This window comes from Podarcis erhardii, assembly GCF_964252035.2.
Source record: "Podarcis erhardii genome assembly, chromosome: 5".
Classification (NCBI taxonomy): domain Eukaryota; kingdom Metazoa; phylum Chordata; class Lepidosauria; order Squamata; family Lacertidae; genus Podarcis; species Podarcis erhardii.
Window position 1 is genome coordinate 96,345,529 of NC_138509.1, and position 16,178 is coordinate 96,361,706.

Consider the following 16,178-nt stretch of genomic DNA (forward strand, 5'->3'; position numbering starts at 1 on the left):
AGCTTAAGCCGCCAGATGCTGCTTCCTGCCCACCATGTTGCCTTAATTGTTCCGCAAATGATGGCACTTAAGGATTTAGTCTCGCTCGAGGTCCCAGCTGTGTGCCAAACAAGTTGCTGTTGCTTCATCTGCTCATGAGCTCGGCTTTAAGAGACGAGGCCTGCTGTTCAATCTGAAAACGCAGACTCCCTGCAGCGCCTACCATGACAATATGGGGTCCAGAGGTGTTTTTATCTCTCTCTGCTCACCCTCTGGTTTCCATTCAGAACCGCTTTAATAATTTGCTGCCTCTTTGTTTTGATTTTTTAAGCAGCACTGAAGTATGTTGGGTGGTGGTTCCTCCCATCCGTAACAAAGCTGGAACGCAAGCCACCCTGGAGTGAAAATGGGCCCCTGGGGATGGATCAGTCGGCTGGCGACTTCGGGGAGGAGGCGCAGCTTGATGGCAGAGCACATGTTTGGCATGCAGAAGGTCCTCCTGGGCCCAGTTGTCACTGGGGAGGTCAGCCTCTGCCTGGCCTGTACTGCTTCAGGCTTCCGGTACAGGTTCACACAATCGCGTGTTCATACAACATCATCTCTGTCCATTACAATATAAACCTAGATGTTGGAGAGAAGAGTTCTAGCCTGGCTTCCCCCTGACATCTCAGCTTTCCTTGTGCTGGGACATTTTTATATGGGAGGAGCATTCAGCCATGCAAGTCCCCACTGGTAGTCTGAAGCAGTACAGCCCTGGCAGCTTGGCTGTCTCGATGACAAGCAGGCCCAATTCGGGCACCTCCTGTTGTTGCATTTTCGGGATAGGAAAGGGCCTCCGTCTAAAACTCAGGAGAGTGCCTAACTTTCAACACTCGGTATCCTCAGAGAGCAGCAGCCAAGGATCAAATGCACCTTTTAAAAATCCCACTTCTAACACCAGCCCTGAGTTCCTTGCCATCCCCCATGCAGATAGCTAACTTTCAAAACATTTGCTGGGGGGAAAATCCTAAACTCTGTGAATGTTTATTTTTCCTTTGATGAGGCTCACTGCCTTTTTTAACTTCCGTGTCTCTTAAACCTAGCAAAGCTCCTGGTGCAGACAATATTTCACCCGAGCTTCTTAAGGCCAATGTTGATTGGTGGGCCCCAGTGCTTGCTGCCTTGCTCACCAGCGTAGATCAATCGGCTACCATCCCAGAGGATTGGGGACTAGCAATCATCATCCCAATATACAATGTTTATTTTTCCTTTGATGAGGCTCACTAATATTTTTAACCTCTGTGCTGCTACCACAAACACAAACTTCTTATTCCTACATCATTTTCCTTGATTAGTCAAGGGAAATTCCAGGCAGTCGGAGATCAGGCGGCGAATGAGGTTATATGATGACACCACACAGCAAAGCATATCTCGCTACCTGGTGATGTCACTGAGGTTATGCCATGATGCTGCCTAGCCAACCAGATTTGGTTACATGCTGACACTGCCATGAGCAAAGTCAATTCTTTGAGGAAGCATCACTTTCCGTCTGAGTGGACGCTTTCACCAAACAAACTCATCAGCAAGTTTCATCAAAAAGGTTTGCAGCATAATCCTCACATGCTGTGCATTTAAATTTATTAGCCACATCCTAATATTCTCTAGGCAATGTACAAGTTACATAAAACAGCTTTCAAAACTACAAAACTCCCACTAGAAGCTGAAGACTAAAGCAAGTATCCAGCACAAATTATTTTACGCAACAAAAGCTAGCATGGAAAAGTTTTTAAAAGCCACCCACCTATCCTCAATTAGCAGATACCGTACTAAACATTATTATAAATTACAACTTATAGGCCATTTATATTGCAAAATGGCTTCTAAGGAGCTCCAGAAGGAAGTTCAGTAGTTACCCTCGGTGCCAGAAGCCTGAGAACATGGGGACTGCAAAATGCTGGATTCTGGCCTCATGGCTCTTGATCCACCTTTCTTGGGCTCTGCGAGGAATCTTGTTTTCATGTTCGAAATTCCAAGGTGCCGAATGCAATGGCAGCTCATGCTACCCATTGAAGCTAGTAGGATGGATGGCAGGGAGCCCAACAGCAGGTGGCGCCAAAGCCAAGAAAAGGCAGAGCCAACTCATTCCAGTTTTGTCCCCTTGCTTCTCTCCCTCCCTGCTGAACTCTACAAGGCCAATGCTAAGTCTAAGGGGAAGAAAGGCAGTGCCCCCACTCCCTGGACTGGTTGAATAGCAAGGTAAGCGGAGTTGGGGCCAAGTGAGGGCAAACAGGTTCGTTGGGCACTGCCCCATTCTCTCTCATGAACCAGCAGCTTCCACTGGCATCAAGTCAGAATCACGGAATTGCAGAATTGAAAGGGGCCCAAAGGTCATTTATTCCAGCCCCCTGCAAAGCACGAACCGCAGCTAAAGAATACCTTGCAGATCACCTTCTGGGATGCACAAGACTCTAAATCTCAGGGTTGTGGGTTCGAGCCCCACCTTGTGCAAAAGATTCCCACGTTGCAGGCAGTTGGACTAGATGACCCTCGGGATCCCTTCCAACTCGACAATTCTATGATTCCGTGGCCATCCTCTGCATAAGGAGAAAGTGGGGTGACGAATGCCCTTGCTCCAAAGTGGAACAGGGTGCCTCTGTGACAGGGCTGCCAACTTTTCCTCTCTGCACTGGCTCTTGGGCCTTTCACAACCGCCTGACACACAGACCCTTAGTAGGTGAGGCTTTCTCTTCCGTCTCTTGACCTCTATAGGAGGGGCAGCCTATCCTGTTGGATGCCTGGATCCCAGGCAGCTGTGAAAGGTACAGGCATTTCAGTACAAAGTTGGCCTTCCTAGTCGGAGACACTGTGGGAGCTTCTCCACGGCAAGACGTTACAATTGGGGATCCTCTGGGTGCAGAACGGGGTTGAGCCACAAAAGTTCCTTTCCATCTTCTCTTAGCGCTGCCCATCAGCTCACTTCAAAGAACATGAAGTTCTGGGAAACAAAACACAAAAAGGAGGTCGCAGTCTTCTATTTCGTCACAAACCGAGAGGCGTGAGCTAGAGTAACATAAATGGGCATACACATTTCATTGGGGAAAAGTGACCAGCTTGGGCCCAGTTCTCAGGGGAAAAGGGAAAGCGAGTCAGTGCAAAACAGTGCCAAGCTGTTCTTGACTCATGCATCCTTTTTTGGGAGGTGATCATTGTTCATCTGTGGCTGCAAAAGGCAGCCAGCAGAGGGCGCTATGAGCCTGTTGTCATGCAAGGCGGGTTGGGGAGGATACATACCCACAGCCAATATTTGGCTGATGTGCAGGAGTCTCTTCCCTGTTGGTAGGAAAGGGGTTTAAAGAATAAATTTGGGGAAAGAGCCAGTATCATAACACTGTTGAATCCAGACTAGAGAACCTCAGTCCCAGGGTCTCTAAATGCTGCCCTCTAGTCTTCTCCACCTGGCTCTCAGAAGTCTCAGGGGGGGGCACACTCCTCACTGACTCTGCTTTGCCCCCCAAGTGTTTTTGCCTGGTTGGGATACTGACTCACCGAGGACACACAGTGGCAACGATCCGCAGCTTCACCACTTACCAGCAGGAATGCTGCAGCCAGGAGCAAAGCCCTCTCCTCATTGCTCAGGTCTGCTGCAACTGCCGGAAAGAGAACTGGGTATTATTCACAAGAGGACAGAATATTGCCACAGCAAGAACACTTCCCTGCTCACTCCTGGGATGGGGTTGCTAAGGCCAGCTTTTGTTTTCCAGTACTCTCCCACCTCATGCTAAATAGTTTGACCATGCACAGACAGCCTGTCCCCTGAGAAGGGGGGGAGAGTATTTTTCAAGACTGGGGTGAAGTTAAAGGGAGAAGTTATCTCTGAGAATGTACAAATCGCCTTTCTTTTGAAGAGGGAGCCTGCATTGAGCTAGATCTAATGCTTTCAAAGTGTGAAATTGGTCTTGCTGTGATGGGAACGGGTCGGTTCTAAGCGCTCTCTTCCAACTTCCAATGTTTGTGTTTTGTTGGGTTCAAGAGATGCCGTTCTCTCCTTTTTATCAGTGCAAGGCTAGGAATCAAGCGCTCCCATTTCCATACTGATTGATAATATGGAGGGTTCTACATTTTCCCAGAGTTGCACACCTTCCCCCGGTCTAGCAGAAATTCAGAGCTCTCTTCTGCCACTTTCACAGTCACTCCTGTGCATGTTTTTTCCCCATAAGTAAACCACCCAGAGCTCAGATGACTTTCTCCCTTGGTGGTTAAAGCCTGCAGCCAAATGGGGCGTTCCTATCTAGTGAAGCCTGGTTCTCAGTTTCTCAGTTCCCCAGTCTTAAGTTACATTTGCCAAATTTCCAAATCAGTCTCCATTATTTTTTAAAGTCCTCATTAAACCCCACCAGCAAAACTCTCCTAATGTACATACGTTCCTATGCAATTTCCCCCAATATATACATTCTGCATAGCCATTTCTCCCAATATAGCACATTTTAAATGTTATCTTCACCAATGTATGCATTCTGTGCACACCCTATGCATCTTGGTACGCATTACTTGGCCAGAGGAACTCATTGTGAAATTCAGACAAGTGTTCATTTCAAAAGGCAGCCCTGTTTTGATGTTGAAGTTTGTGTGTTGTTTCTGGAACTGCGAATCAGGACGGTTCACCCTTACAAGTACAAGCGAAATTGAATTTCTCCCGTCCTTTGCCCAAGAGGAGTAAGTGTCCCTGAGCTCCGCGAAGCTGGCTTCTGAGTGCTGCAGTATCAATGAAGAACGCTCAAAGCCCAGCAAAAGGCATTTGGATGACAAAGAGCGAGTGGACATGCATCAAAGGATTGACGGATAAGAGCTGGGAATGTCTCTCCCGCTATTTGAATGGAATACCCATCAGAGTCTGAGAAAGGCGGCATCTTTCAAAGCTAAGAGCTGGGCTAGAGGAACTTGCTGGAGTCAGTTTTGCTGCTGGGATAACAGGAGAAATCTGTCACAGAGGCAGAAAACTGTGAGGTGGCTGAATCATAGAAACTGTAGAGTTGGAAGGGACCCCGAGGGTCATCTAGTCCAACCTCCTGCAATGCAAGAATCTTTTGCCTAACCTGGGGCTCGAACCCACAACCCTGAGAATAAGAGTCTCATGCTCTATTGGCTGGGCACCTCAGAATGTGGGAGTTCTCTCTGGGGAGCTGGTGCAGGCATAAACTGCCCACTTGCTTGCTGCTGAGCTCCACTGAATAAGGGGTTTACTTCTATGTAGAGGGGAGGGAATCCGACAGGTGAACACTTTCTGAATCAATATCCCAACTGAAACACTGCCATTTGCACTTCTCAGAATTTTGCAGTGCAGTTCTCCAGCCAAGTGTTGCATATAAAGACGTACCGTATTTTTCGCTCCATAAGATGCACCTGACCATTAGACACACCTAGTTTTTAGAAGGGAAATGCAAGAAAAAAAAATATTTTAAAAGGAGCGCTGAGCAGAGCCTGTAGGCATCCCAGGCTCTGCTCAGTGCTCCCTTTCAAGAGTCATGTGGAGCGTGTGTGTGGCGGCTCTTGCGGGCTTTTCCCGCCTGCCTCCCGCCTGCATTCGCTCCATAACACACACACACATTTCCCCTTACTTTTTAGGAGGGAAAAAGTGCGTCTTATGGAGCGAAAAAGACAGTATGTACTAGGCTAAAGCGTGCATTAAAACACATATGTTAGTGGAAACAGGCAGGCAGAAATGCCTTACCTAAAGGCACCCCCTAAATTTGTTGTGGGGGTTCCCCCCCCACAAAGAAACATCTGAAGTAGATTGGGGGATTGCATGAGGGACACAGAGCCAGAGGAGAGGTGGGAAAATCCTCTGCACAAGGAGGCTTTGCAGGCACGGCTAATCATCAGCACCCACAAGGTCCATTTGAACAAGCCCCACCCTCACTTGCCTCCCCCCAGGTGTCGGATGTCACGTGTAGAGCAGGTGGGCATAGCCTCCCTGAATCAGCCTCATGGTCCAGATGGAGAGGTCTGGCTTGCCTGATTATGCCCAGCGGGTGGCGCTGTGGGTTAAACCACAAAGCCTAGGGCTTGCCGATCAACAGGTTGGCGGTTCGAATCCCCGCGACAGGGTGAGCTCCCATTGCCCGGTCCCTGCTCCTGCCAACCTAGCAGTTCGAAAGCACGTCAAAGTGCCGCTCCAGCGGGAAGGTAAACGAAGTTTCCATGTGTGGCTCTGGTTCACCAGAAGCGGCTTGTTCATGCTGGCCACATGACCCGGAACCTGTACGCCGACTCCCTTGGCCAGTAAAGCGAGATGAGCACCGCAACCCCAGAGTCACCCGTGACTGGACCTAATGGTCAGGGGTCCCTTTACTTTTACCCCATCTCTGCTCTACAAAGACCCCTCCAGTGTTTTGTTTCTGTGATATGTGTTTGTGCATCACAGGTAAGAAGTGTTCCCCTTCTTCTCTCCCCTCTCCTCCCCTCTAGCATGCTAACAACATTTTAGAGGCACCCTGAGCACTTTTGCAAATGCTAAACTAAGGACTCTGATTTTTTAATAATATTAGCATAATATCGGTAGACAGCAGAAGACAGGAGTGCCTGGCATGCTCTGGTCCATGGGGTCATGAAGAGTCGGACACGACTAAACGACTAAACAACAACAGCTAGACAGCAAGTAGATGTCGCAAGTGACAACCAGGTTGCAATGTTTTGTGCTCTGCCCAAAAGAGGACGGGAATTCTCCTACCCAAGTCCACGCCAAAGGACTCATGATCCATGTTGCGTTCCTCCTTGAATCCTGGCCACTTCTTCCAAATAGTGGCTACTACGCTGTCAGTGGAGGAGAGGACCTGGAGAGAGGAGGAGCAAAGGTCATGCTCAATGATCAACATGGGAGAAGCTTTCCTTGAATGCCACACTGAGCTGGGAGCCAAGACACTTTGCTACCTGAGGCAGAGAACAAGATGCCTCAGATGGCTGCCTGACCCTCACATCGGCAACGGTAGTGGGAGAAAGTCCTTCACACCTGATGGAAGCAGGCTAGCTTTCAAAGCTCTGGCAAGACTGCTCTGTCTTCCAAAAACTCAAAAATTCCTTCCAGTAGCACCTTAAAGACCAACTAAGTCAGTTCTTGGTATGAGCTTTCGTGTGCATGCACACTTCTTCAGATTCCAAAAACTCAGTGCCACTGCCCATTATGTACTGCCTGAGACAGATGCCTGACCTTGCCAAACGGTAGGGCCGGACCTACAGGAAACCATCTCCCCACAATGATGGCATTGTGAGCAAGCACCCTGGGCTCTCCCTTCTTGAGACAAGGGTGCTCCAGCCGGGCTTTCATCGAAGGAGCAAGTCAAGGGTGTGGAGCTAACTTTGAAAGGCGTCAACAGCCCATGGCAAGATCACAGGGCTCTTGAATTGAAGTGACACTCTGTCATCCATGGGTGAATGATCACATCATGTCAGCGGAGCTGTGGTGATGATGAAGTGTTGTTGGGAAGATAATGAGAGCGAAAGGAGTGTTCCCTGTCCTCACTTTCAGGCTGCCTTCGCCAACCTGGTGCCCTCCAGATGTTTTGGACTGCAACATCTGGGGGCACCGGGTTGGCAAAGGTTGATGTGGTGGCTTATTTCGAACAGCACCGCTAGGGCTTGGATGGGTGGAAGGGCCTTCTCAGGGCCGGATTAAGACCCGTATAAGCACTGAAAGGATTCTGGTGCCCCCATATATATCAAATTCAAAATATGAGCCACAATAAACTGTACAGTATAATAAATTTCTACTTTTTGAAACAAAACGAAACCTGCAGTAAGATGGAAGATATTGTATATGTCTGTATACTTTGTATCTGGAAAAAATTATCCTACTTTTTCTAATTGCGAAGTTCTTTGACCTGATCCTTAAAACTAATCTAATGTCACACATCTGTTTCTATGCTTAGTAGAGATAAGGCACCCAGCCTGCCTTGTGGCACAGCTGTTCCGTTGGGATTTTTAATATACTTCAGCTAAGAAAACGAACAGTGAGCTGAGCAATTTGTGACCATTAACATTAAAAAATGTATGAAAGCAAGCGTCTACATTTGGAAAGGCATATTCAATATTGTCTTCTACAATTACTTTATAAAGTTCAGCATGGCTGAATCTTGTTTTTACACGTACATATCATTAATCTCTATTATTACTATTTTATTATTGTATATATATGTGTGTGTGTGTAATTTATTATGGGATCCTTTATTGTGGAACCTGGTTCAGCTGCACCCTGTGGCCCATAGTGAATTTCTGTAGTGCCTATTATTATTATTATTATTATTATTATTATTATTATTATTATTATTATTTCCATCCCTGGGCCACCACCTTCCACCCTGGAAGGAGTGCTGATCTCTCTGACAAAGCAAAACTTACTTTCCCTTTCTGAGACGCCTTGTTTCCCATCTGTCATGGGCCCCTCAACCTCTTTCCGTACCTGGAACTCCTGTTCGGAGAAGCACCGTCTAGGAATGCAGGAGCCATAGATCTTCATGGTGGCAAAACCACAGGCATCACTGACTTCCAGGAAATGGGAGAAGATGCAGCACCTAAGCACATCAGCGGGTGAGTCTTGTGGGAGGCACAGAGACAGTAGAGGGGAGCAGCTGTGGGTTGGGGATTGGGATAAATCTCCAAGCCAACAGGACAGAGGAAGCCCACCCACTCCAATAGGGGGTCAGTTCACACTGCTTTGTTCAAATGTCGACAATAACGCAGAACTGGGGAACTGAGATTGGCCTTGTCTCCAAGGTCCACCCTTTCAGTTCCATAGCCACACCCCAAGACATTTCATTTCATTGGTATATTTTGATAATTTATATCCTGCTTAATTTACAGTGGTCTCTAAGACCCAGTACAGTGGAACCTCGGTTTTCGAGCATCTCGGAAGCCGAACGTTTCGGTTTTCAAGCGCCAAAAACCCGAAATAATTGCTTCCCTTTTCAAACATGCCTCAGAAGTCAAACAGTTTCCGCTGCATGCTTTTCTATTTTCTCAATGGATTTTGCTGACTGCCCATTGTGCCTCGGTTTCCGAACGTTTCGGAAGTCAAACGGTCTTCCAGAATGTATTACATTCGAAAACCGAGGTTCCACTGTGCAATAAAAGAGTTAGAATGATTAAAATTAGAATTCGGTTAAAAGCCTGCTGGAATAGTCTTCAGCGATGCCTGAAGTTCAAAATGGAGGAGTATTGTCAGCACAGGAGTCCTAGGGGTTGTGGAGGCATAATAAAACATTTGAGGGGGCCGGACCCCCACAAAGCTGATGGGCATTCCCATTCAAATGGTGTGTATGCATTGCATCATGTGATTGATTATCCGGGCGGGGCTTACCTGGGCCCCCACAATATTTTATTCTAGTTGGCACACTGTCAGAAATCAACTGGAAGGGAAGTCCCCACAATTGGACCCACAATAGAAAATGCAAATCTCCTTATCCGAGCCATGGGGGACCCCTAACAGTGACTCCCCCATGAGATCAATAAAGAACATAAGAGATCAGGCAGTCCCAGAGGTATCCAGGAACTCAGTTGTCCAGGGCCTTGAATCTCGCCTGCTGGCTTATGGGCATTAGCCTTTTGAGCACATTAGCCTTTTGAGCACCGGGCTAATGTGCTGGAATGGTTTCCCCCCCCTTCAACAGTCCAGCTGCAGAGTTTTGCACCAGCTGGAGCTTCCGGATCAGGCCCAAGGGCGGCCCCAGATTTTCAAATCAGAGCAGAGCCACCAGATATTGTTGGACTCGCCCTGATCCAGATGGGACAGTAATCAAGGATGGTGGGAGAATGTTCCCCACTGTCCTGAATTCAAGTGTGACCAAGATACAGATCCCAGGGACTGGTAGGCAGATAGATCCCATCAAAGAAGTGTACATGGTGGATTATGTTTCCTAGCAGGCAACAGAGCTGCCTTAAAAGTTAGGCTCAGGGTATGTAGCAGCCGAGAATATTTGGGCATCTCATGCATGCTCCAGTGGCATGGACAACTGCTCACCTCTGAACCCTCCCGCCGCCCTTGTCTGAACTGCCTGCACACACACACACACACACCTCTGGCGCACGGTGCCGATAAGCTGGTTATCGCCGGTGAAAGCCACCATCTCCATCTGGCAGCAACGGAGACAGCCGAGGCCCAGTCGGAAAGGTCTGCAGAACCACAGGACGACGTGGCCTTCCTCATCTTGGAGGCAAAGGTGGCAGGGGCGGGCAGGGCCACACAGGTGAAAGCAGCAGTTGTTGCATTCTTAGAGGAAAGGAGAGAGATGCACGGTCATGGCTCAGGCATGGAACCTATTCCCCTCCTGCCCCAAAGCGGGTGCTGTTCTGCAGGGACTGCTATGTGTTGGGCATGAGAGGCCGGTTGCTTTTTCAGCTGAAGGCTCTGCCAGAATTGTAACAATTTTTTATATTCATATATGCATATCGAGACACACGTACTCTCATGGCCACCCCTACGTGCAAATGTCTGGCTCACCTAAGACATTACAGAACCTTTATTCCAGTGCTTTTTTCTAAAAAAAAATTAAATGTTTCAGGGTACTCTTATTTTGACTCAAGAAAACCACCATTTTATATTTCAAATCAGGAAAAATAAATACGGTAAACGGATCAAAGTACAAAGATTCGCAAGATGTTTAGGGGTATGCGTACCCCTACATACCCCCAGAAAAAAAGCACTGCTTTATTCCCAGTAATGATGGGACTAATGGGTGGAGAATATTTTTACATATTTTTGTTCCTTTGTTTCTTAAATTTTTTATTTGCAGATTTTTATGTTAACATTATTTCCATACACTCCAAACATTTTCCATATATACAATACTGGGATTATACAAGCCCTCGGACTCCTCCCCCCCCGTCCCCCCCGGTTTCCATATTTTACCCTCTTTTCTTGCATATAATTATAACTATCCATTCTATTTCATCTCCTTATTTACTTCTACATTTCTTTGTTATTTGTAAAGGGAATATTTGTATGAACAGATACTTTATTTGGACCTGCACTGCAATTTTGTACTTATGTCCTTCCAGGCTGTGACGCTGATAGTTTACATTCTCTCTCTCTCTCTCTCTCTCTCTCTCTCTCTCTCTCTCTCATGTTTGCACTTTTTAACACAATCAATAAAAATATTAAATACCAAAACTGTACTGGTTGTTGTCTGTATTTTGGCATAACATAACTATTTAAGTATAATTTTTTGCAGGGTTGTTTAAAAAAATAAATAAATCCCTGATTAATACAGAAAGGGGTGGTGGTGGAATGGATTTATGAATGAACTCTTGCAAAATAGACACAGGCAGTAAACAGAATGCTACTAGGACTGAAGCAAATTATTATTTGTTATTATGACTACTGTTTTCTCCTGCTTGAAGAAAATGGCTTTGAGTTACAAGGAAGAAAATTCTGACTCAAACTCAGGAAGAACTTTCTGACGGCAAGAGCTGTTCGACAGTGGAACAGACTCTCCCAAGAGCTGGTGGGTTTTCCTTCCTTGGAGGTTTTAAGCAGAGGTTGAATGGCCAACTGTCAGGGCTGCTTTGGCTGAGATTCCTGCATTGCCGGGGGGTTGGACTAGATGACCCTTAGGGTCCCCTCCTACTCTGCAATTCAATGATTCTACACTGCTATCATTACTATTACTACTGCTGCTGCTTTGTCCTGGGGCTGAACCTCCTCTCTGTCTCTTTCTGATGTGGGAACTCCCAGAAATTCAGAGGCTGTACTTAACCTTCGGTGGCCAACAGCAGGAGTCCCCTTTCGCCGGCCGCACCTCTGATGACGTAGCTTCTTCTTTGGGAGCTGTTGACAAGTCCTGTGCAAGAAGCACAAAGACACTGTGAAGCCGCTTTAGGCTGAGACACACCATTGGTCCATCTAACTCAGGACGGCCTACACTGGCTGGCAGCAGTTCTCCAGGGTTACAGACTGGGCCGGAATGCTGGACTAAATGGACCTTTGTCCTGATTCTGCAGCCAGGTTCTTGCTCTCGTGCTCACACTATGCGTTAGAAAACATTAACCAGCAGTTCTGGGTCCTTGCCAGGCCTTCTGGGGGCTCTGACCCCTCCTGCCGCACAGGAGAAGTCAGTCATTTTCCTTTTTTCCTTTTCCCCCCGAATTTGCATATTATTTATTTGTTAACATTCTTATATCACATCGGTAAATGTTGTCATATTACATTACAGGACTTACTATAATATAATTTCCAACATGTATGCAAAAATTATATACAAATTTTATATACCTAGAAAGAAAATGAAACAAAAAAATGAAAGAACAAAGAGAAAAAACAAAAACAAAATTTCCCCCCCCAAAATCATATACAGTGGTACCTCTGGTTGCGTACTTAATTCGTTCTGGAGGTCCATTCTTAATCTGAAACAGTTCTTAACCTGAAGCACCACTTTAGCTAATGGGGCCTCCTGCTGCTGCTGCGCTGCTGGAGCACGAGTTCTGTTCTCATCCTGAACTCAAGGTAATATTTCTGGGTTAGCGGAGTCTATAACCTGAAGCATATGTAACCTGAAGCGTATGTAACCCGAGGTACCTGAAGCGTATGTAACCCGAGGTACCTACCAACACACTAGACTTCCTGTCTTTCCCGTTGTATATTCCTTTTTTACAAATGAATGTATTGTATATTATTGTATATTTCTTTACATATTATGTAATACATTCCTATATCAATATGTGCTCTTAGTCTTATTTCTCAACTCACTCCAACGTCAATCAAATGCTAGCATAGATAGCGAACCTTTACTATAGTTTTGAAGATATGTTTTATATCTATCCTACTTTTCAACAAATTTTTGTTTTGAATTGCCTCTCAGGGTATTTGTTAACTGCGCCATTTCAGCAAATTCTTGTAGCTGGTAATGCCAGTCCGTTATTGTCGGAAGTCACTCATTTTCAGGGTCAAGGAGCCGGTCATCCTAGGCTTTGCAGGACAAATGTCCTTCTGACTTGTGGGATCCCCCCCCAGAGCATTTGCCGACCGAGGAAGACAACACCCCGCCCATGTCATTTCCGTTCGGCATCCCTGCTATAATATGGTTACCAGATTTTTTTCAATGAATCCGGGGATACTTTTGTTTTAAGCTGAGTAGCAAGAGGGAGTCAGTAGAGGGGTTGGTGAGGCAAAAGACTCTGGGCCCAAGCACGCATGCATATTGTATAAAGGTGCAAAGCCCTTCTTTCGCACCCTGTGAAACATAAATGCGCAGAGTTTTTTTTAAAAAAACTGGGTAACGGCGCGCCACTTGCCTGTGATTCCCGAGCCTTCCCTGATCTCCTTCCCCCTTCCCCCTTTGTTTTGACAGATCAGGGGAGGCTTGGGAGTCACGGGCGGGTAGCCGTTGCCCAGGAGAGGCCAGCCTGGTAGTGCAGTTGGCTCTAGCTGGCTTCAGAAGCTGCTCGCTGCTGTGGTGCAGGAACAATGGCGGGTGCCATGGCAGCGAGCAGCTCTTGAAGCCAGCCAGAGCCAACTGCGCTACCAGGCTGGCTCCGGGTTGCTGAGGCTGCAGCTTCCATGTTTCCGGGGACAGGTTTGCAAATCTGGGGACATTCCGGGGACGGAATTTGTCCGGGGACGGAATTTGCAAATCTGGGGACTGTCCCCAGGAACTGGGGACATCTGGTAACCCTATGCTATAAAGGAATGCTTAAACAGGGAAGCCATCCTCCCAGGCGGTGACCGTTAACTCTATGCGAGGGTTTGATTTTTCAATCTGAGGTCCATATTTCCTCTCTGGGGGCCACATGCCTGCAGTGGGTGGGGCCAGAGGCAAAAGTAGGTGGAGCAATGTGCGTGACTCTTGGCTTTGTACAGAAGGATACATTCCAGCCACGCACAGACCATAGGTTTCTACACAAACACACACACCTATCTTCATCTAGGCAAGCAAACAGCAAGACTACATTTCAAAGACCCTTTAGCTGTGATTCCTGCATTACAGGGGTTTGCACAGACTGACCCCTTGGGGTCTCTTCCATCTCTACAATCCTATTATTCTATCTCAGCCAGTTGAAAGCCCTGAAGGAGGAGAGACAGTCAGGGGTGTGGCTTTGGGAAGGTGTGCGACCAGGAGAGACTCTCGAGGGCCAGATAGTGTGTCTGGGAGGACCACTTGCCCCGCCCCCTGGGCTTCAAGTCCCCCACCCCCTGCTCGAGTCTCCTTGGGCATCAGAACGGGTCCTTACCGTGGCGCTCAGCCTTGGAGGTGATGCAGAGCTCTTGGGCCCCGGCCAGTAACTGCAGTCCAGGATGAGTGCCGGCCTCTCGGTGCCGTGAGGGACCCAGCTCTCCTTCTTGACCCCCTCCGTAGACTGGTGGCACCAGAGGTAAATCCAGGGCACCCTGGCACTTTGTTCTGGAGGGTGCTGTTTCATAACACATCCAAGCCTCTGTGCTGCAGTTGGACTCCTTGATGCCCCATGTGTTGACTACCTGTAGGGGGTGCCTCTGAAGCCGTGTTGAATCTGACCCAGTAGCCAAGACATCACCGGTGCAGCCCTGAGGTGCCTCCCCAACCAGGAGCTCTGGGGCATCTTCCCACTTCAGTGGCTTGGCCACGGATTCAATGTGTCTCTCCCGTGTCAGGTGTCCAAAGGGGGAAGGCTGGGAGTTTATCACAGACATCTCGAGGAGACGTGGGGCTCTGGAGGCAGCAGCCACGGACCAGGGAGGAGGAGGCAGGAGGAAAGAAGAAACATAGACCACAGAAACCCAAACAGTTGGCCCATCCTAGGACGGAGACTGCCACCTCCAGCAAACCCAGCCTCTAATCTCCATCCCCATTCCTCCTAGTGTTCCCATGCCAACTACCCGGATCTGCCCTGTTGTGCGGGGACAATGGCGTCGCTGGAGCCCAGAAGGGCATATGCATCAGATGAGGAGGTCAGCTAGCAGAGGGCGTGAACGGCAAAAGGAAACTTTCCAGAGGCAGGGACAGCACCGGATTTGGGCAGTGTGGGCGGTTCCACCGCACAGGCTACTGTGCCAAGGGTACTCAAAATCGGGAATATCCATAACTCAGAAGTTCTGTTTTGAGGCACCACATTTAGGCCTTGCACAGAGCACCGTATTATGAAAGATTACCAAAGTCTGCCCCTGACAGGAAGATCATAGAATTGTAGAGCTGGAAGGGACCCTGGGGGTCATCTAGTCCAACCCTCTGCAAGGCAGGGAGCTCAGCTAAAGCCTTCCTGGCAGGTGGCCATCCAACCTCTCTTTAAAAAACCACAAATGAAGGAGAGTCCACCACCTTACAAGGCAGTCCATGCCACTGTCAGACAGTTCTTTGAGCCAGAAAGAAATAATAATAATAATAATAATAATAATAATAATAATAATAATACCCCGCCCATCTGGCTATTTTTCCCCAGCCACTCTGGGCAGCTTCCAACAGAATATTAAAATACAATAACCTATTAAACACCAAAAGCTTTCCTAGACAGGGCTGCCTTCAGATGTCTTCTAAAAGTCTGGTAGTTGTTTTTCTCTTTGACATCTGGTGGGAGGGCGGGCGCCACTACCAAGAAGCCCTTCTGCCTGGTTCCCTGTAACTTGGCTTTTTGCAATGAGGGAACTGCCAGAAGCCCTCAGCACTGGACCTCAGTGTCTGGGCAGAACGATGGGGGTGGTAAATGTAAAGGGACCTCTGACCATTAGGTCCAGTCATGGCCGACTCTGGGGTTGCGACGCTCATCTCGCTTTATTGGCCGAGGGAGCCGGCGTACAGCTTCCGGGTCATGTGGCCAGCATGACTAAGCCGCTTCTGGCGAACCAGAGCAGCGCACGGAAACGCCGTTTACCTTCCCGCCAGAGCGGTAACTATTTATCTACTTGCACTTTGACGTGCTTTCGAACTGCTAGGTTGGCAGGAGCAGGGACCGAGCAACGGGAGCTCACCCCGTCCTGGGGATTCAGACCGCGACCTTCTGATCGGCAAGTCCTAGGCTCTGTGGTTTAACCTACAGCGCCACCCGTGTCCCAATGAAGGAGGTGGAGATGCTCCTAATGTTTAATTGGAATCTCCTTTCGTGTAACTTGAAGTCATTGGTTCAAGTCCTACCCTCCCGAGAAGGAATAAACAAGCTTGCTCCATCTTCCATGTGACAGCCCTTGAGATACTTGAAGATGGCTCCCATATACGCTTCTCCAGGGTAAACATAACCGACTCCTTCAACCGTTCCTCATCAGGCTT

At 47.9% G+C, this 16,178-nt stretch overlaps 1 protein-coding gene across 1 annotated transcript; it reads right to left on the reverse strand.

Annotated features, from left to right (window-relative positions):
- Nucleotides 1-2,758: 2,758 nt before the first annotated feature.
- LOC309341881 (phospholipid scramblase family member 5-like) lies at nt 2,759-15,122 on the reverse strand. The gene is made up of 7 exons (XM_081861740.1): nt 14,173-15,122; nt 11,703-11,786; nt 10,024-10,216; nt 8,411-8,522; nt 6,686-6,788; nt 3,547-3,605; nt 2,759-2,953 (listed from the first exon to the last, which is right to left on the reverse strand). Exons 1-7 carry the CDS (start codon nt 14,609-14,611, stop codon nt 2,927-2,929), a joined length of 1,017 nt encoding a protein of 338 aa, XP_081717866.1. The 5' UTR covers nt 14,612-15,122; the 3' UTR covers nt 2,759-2,926.
- Between the last annotated feature and the right edge of the window lie 1,056 nt (nt 15,123-16,178).

Coding starts and splice junctions, on each gene's coding strand:
- LOC309341881 (XM_081861740.1), bottom strand. CDS start 14,611: ATGTCTGTGATAAACTCCCAGCCTTCCCCCTTTGGACACCTGACACGG. Junction 10,217..11,702: donor CCTGCTGTTGGCCACCGAAG/GTTAAGTACAGC, acceptor CTTTCCTCTAAG/AATGCAACAACTGCTGCTTT. Junction 3,606..6,685: donor GTCCTTTGGCGTGGACTTGG/GTAGGAGAATTC, acceptor TCTTTCCGGCAG/TTGCAGCAGACCTGAGCAAT.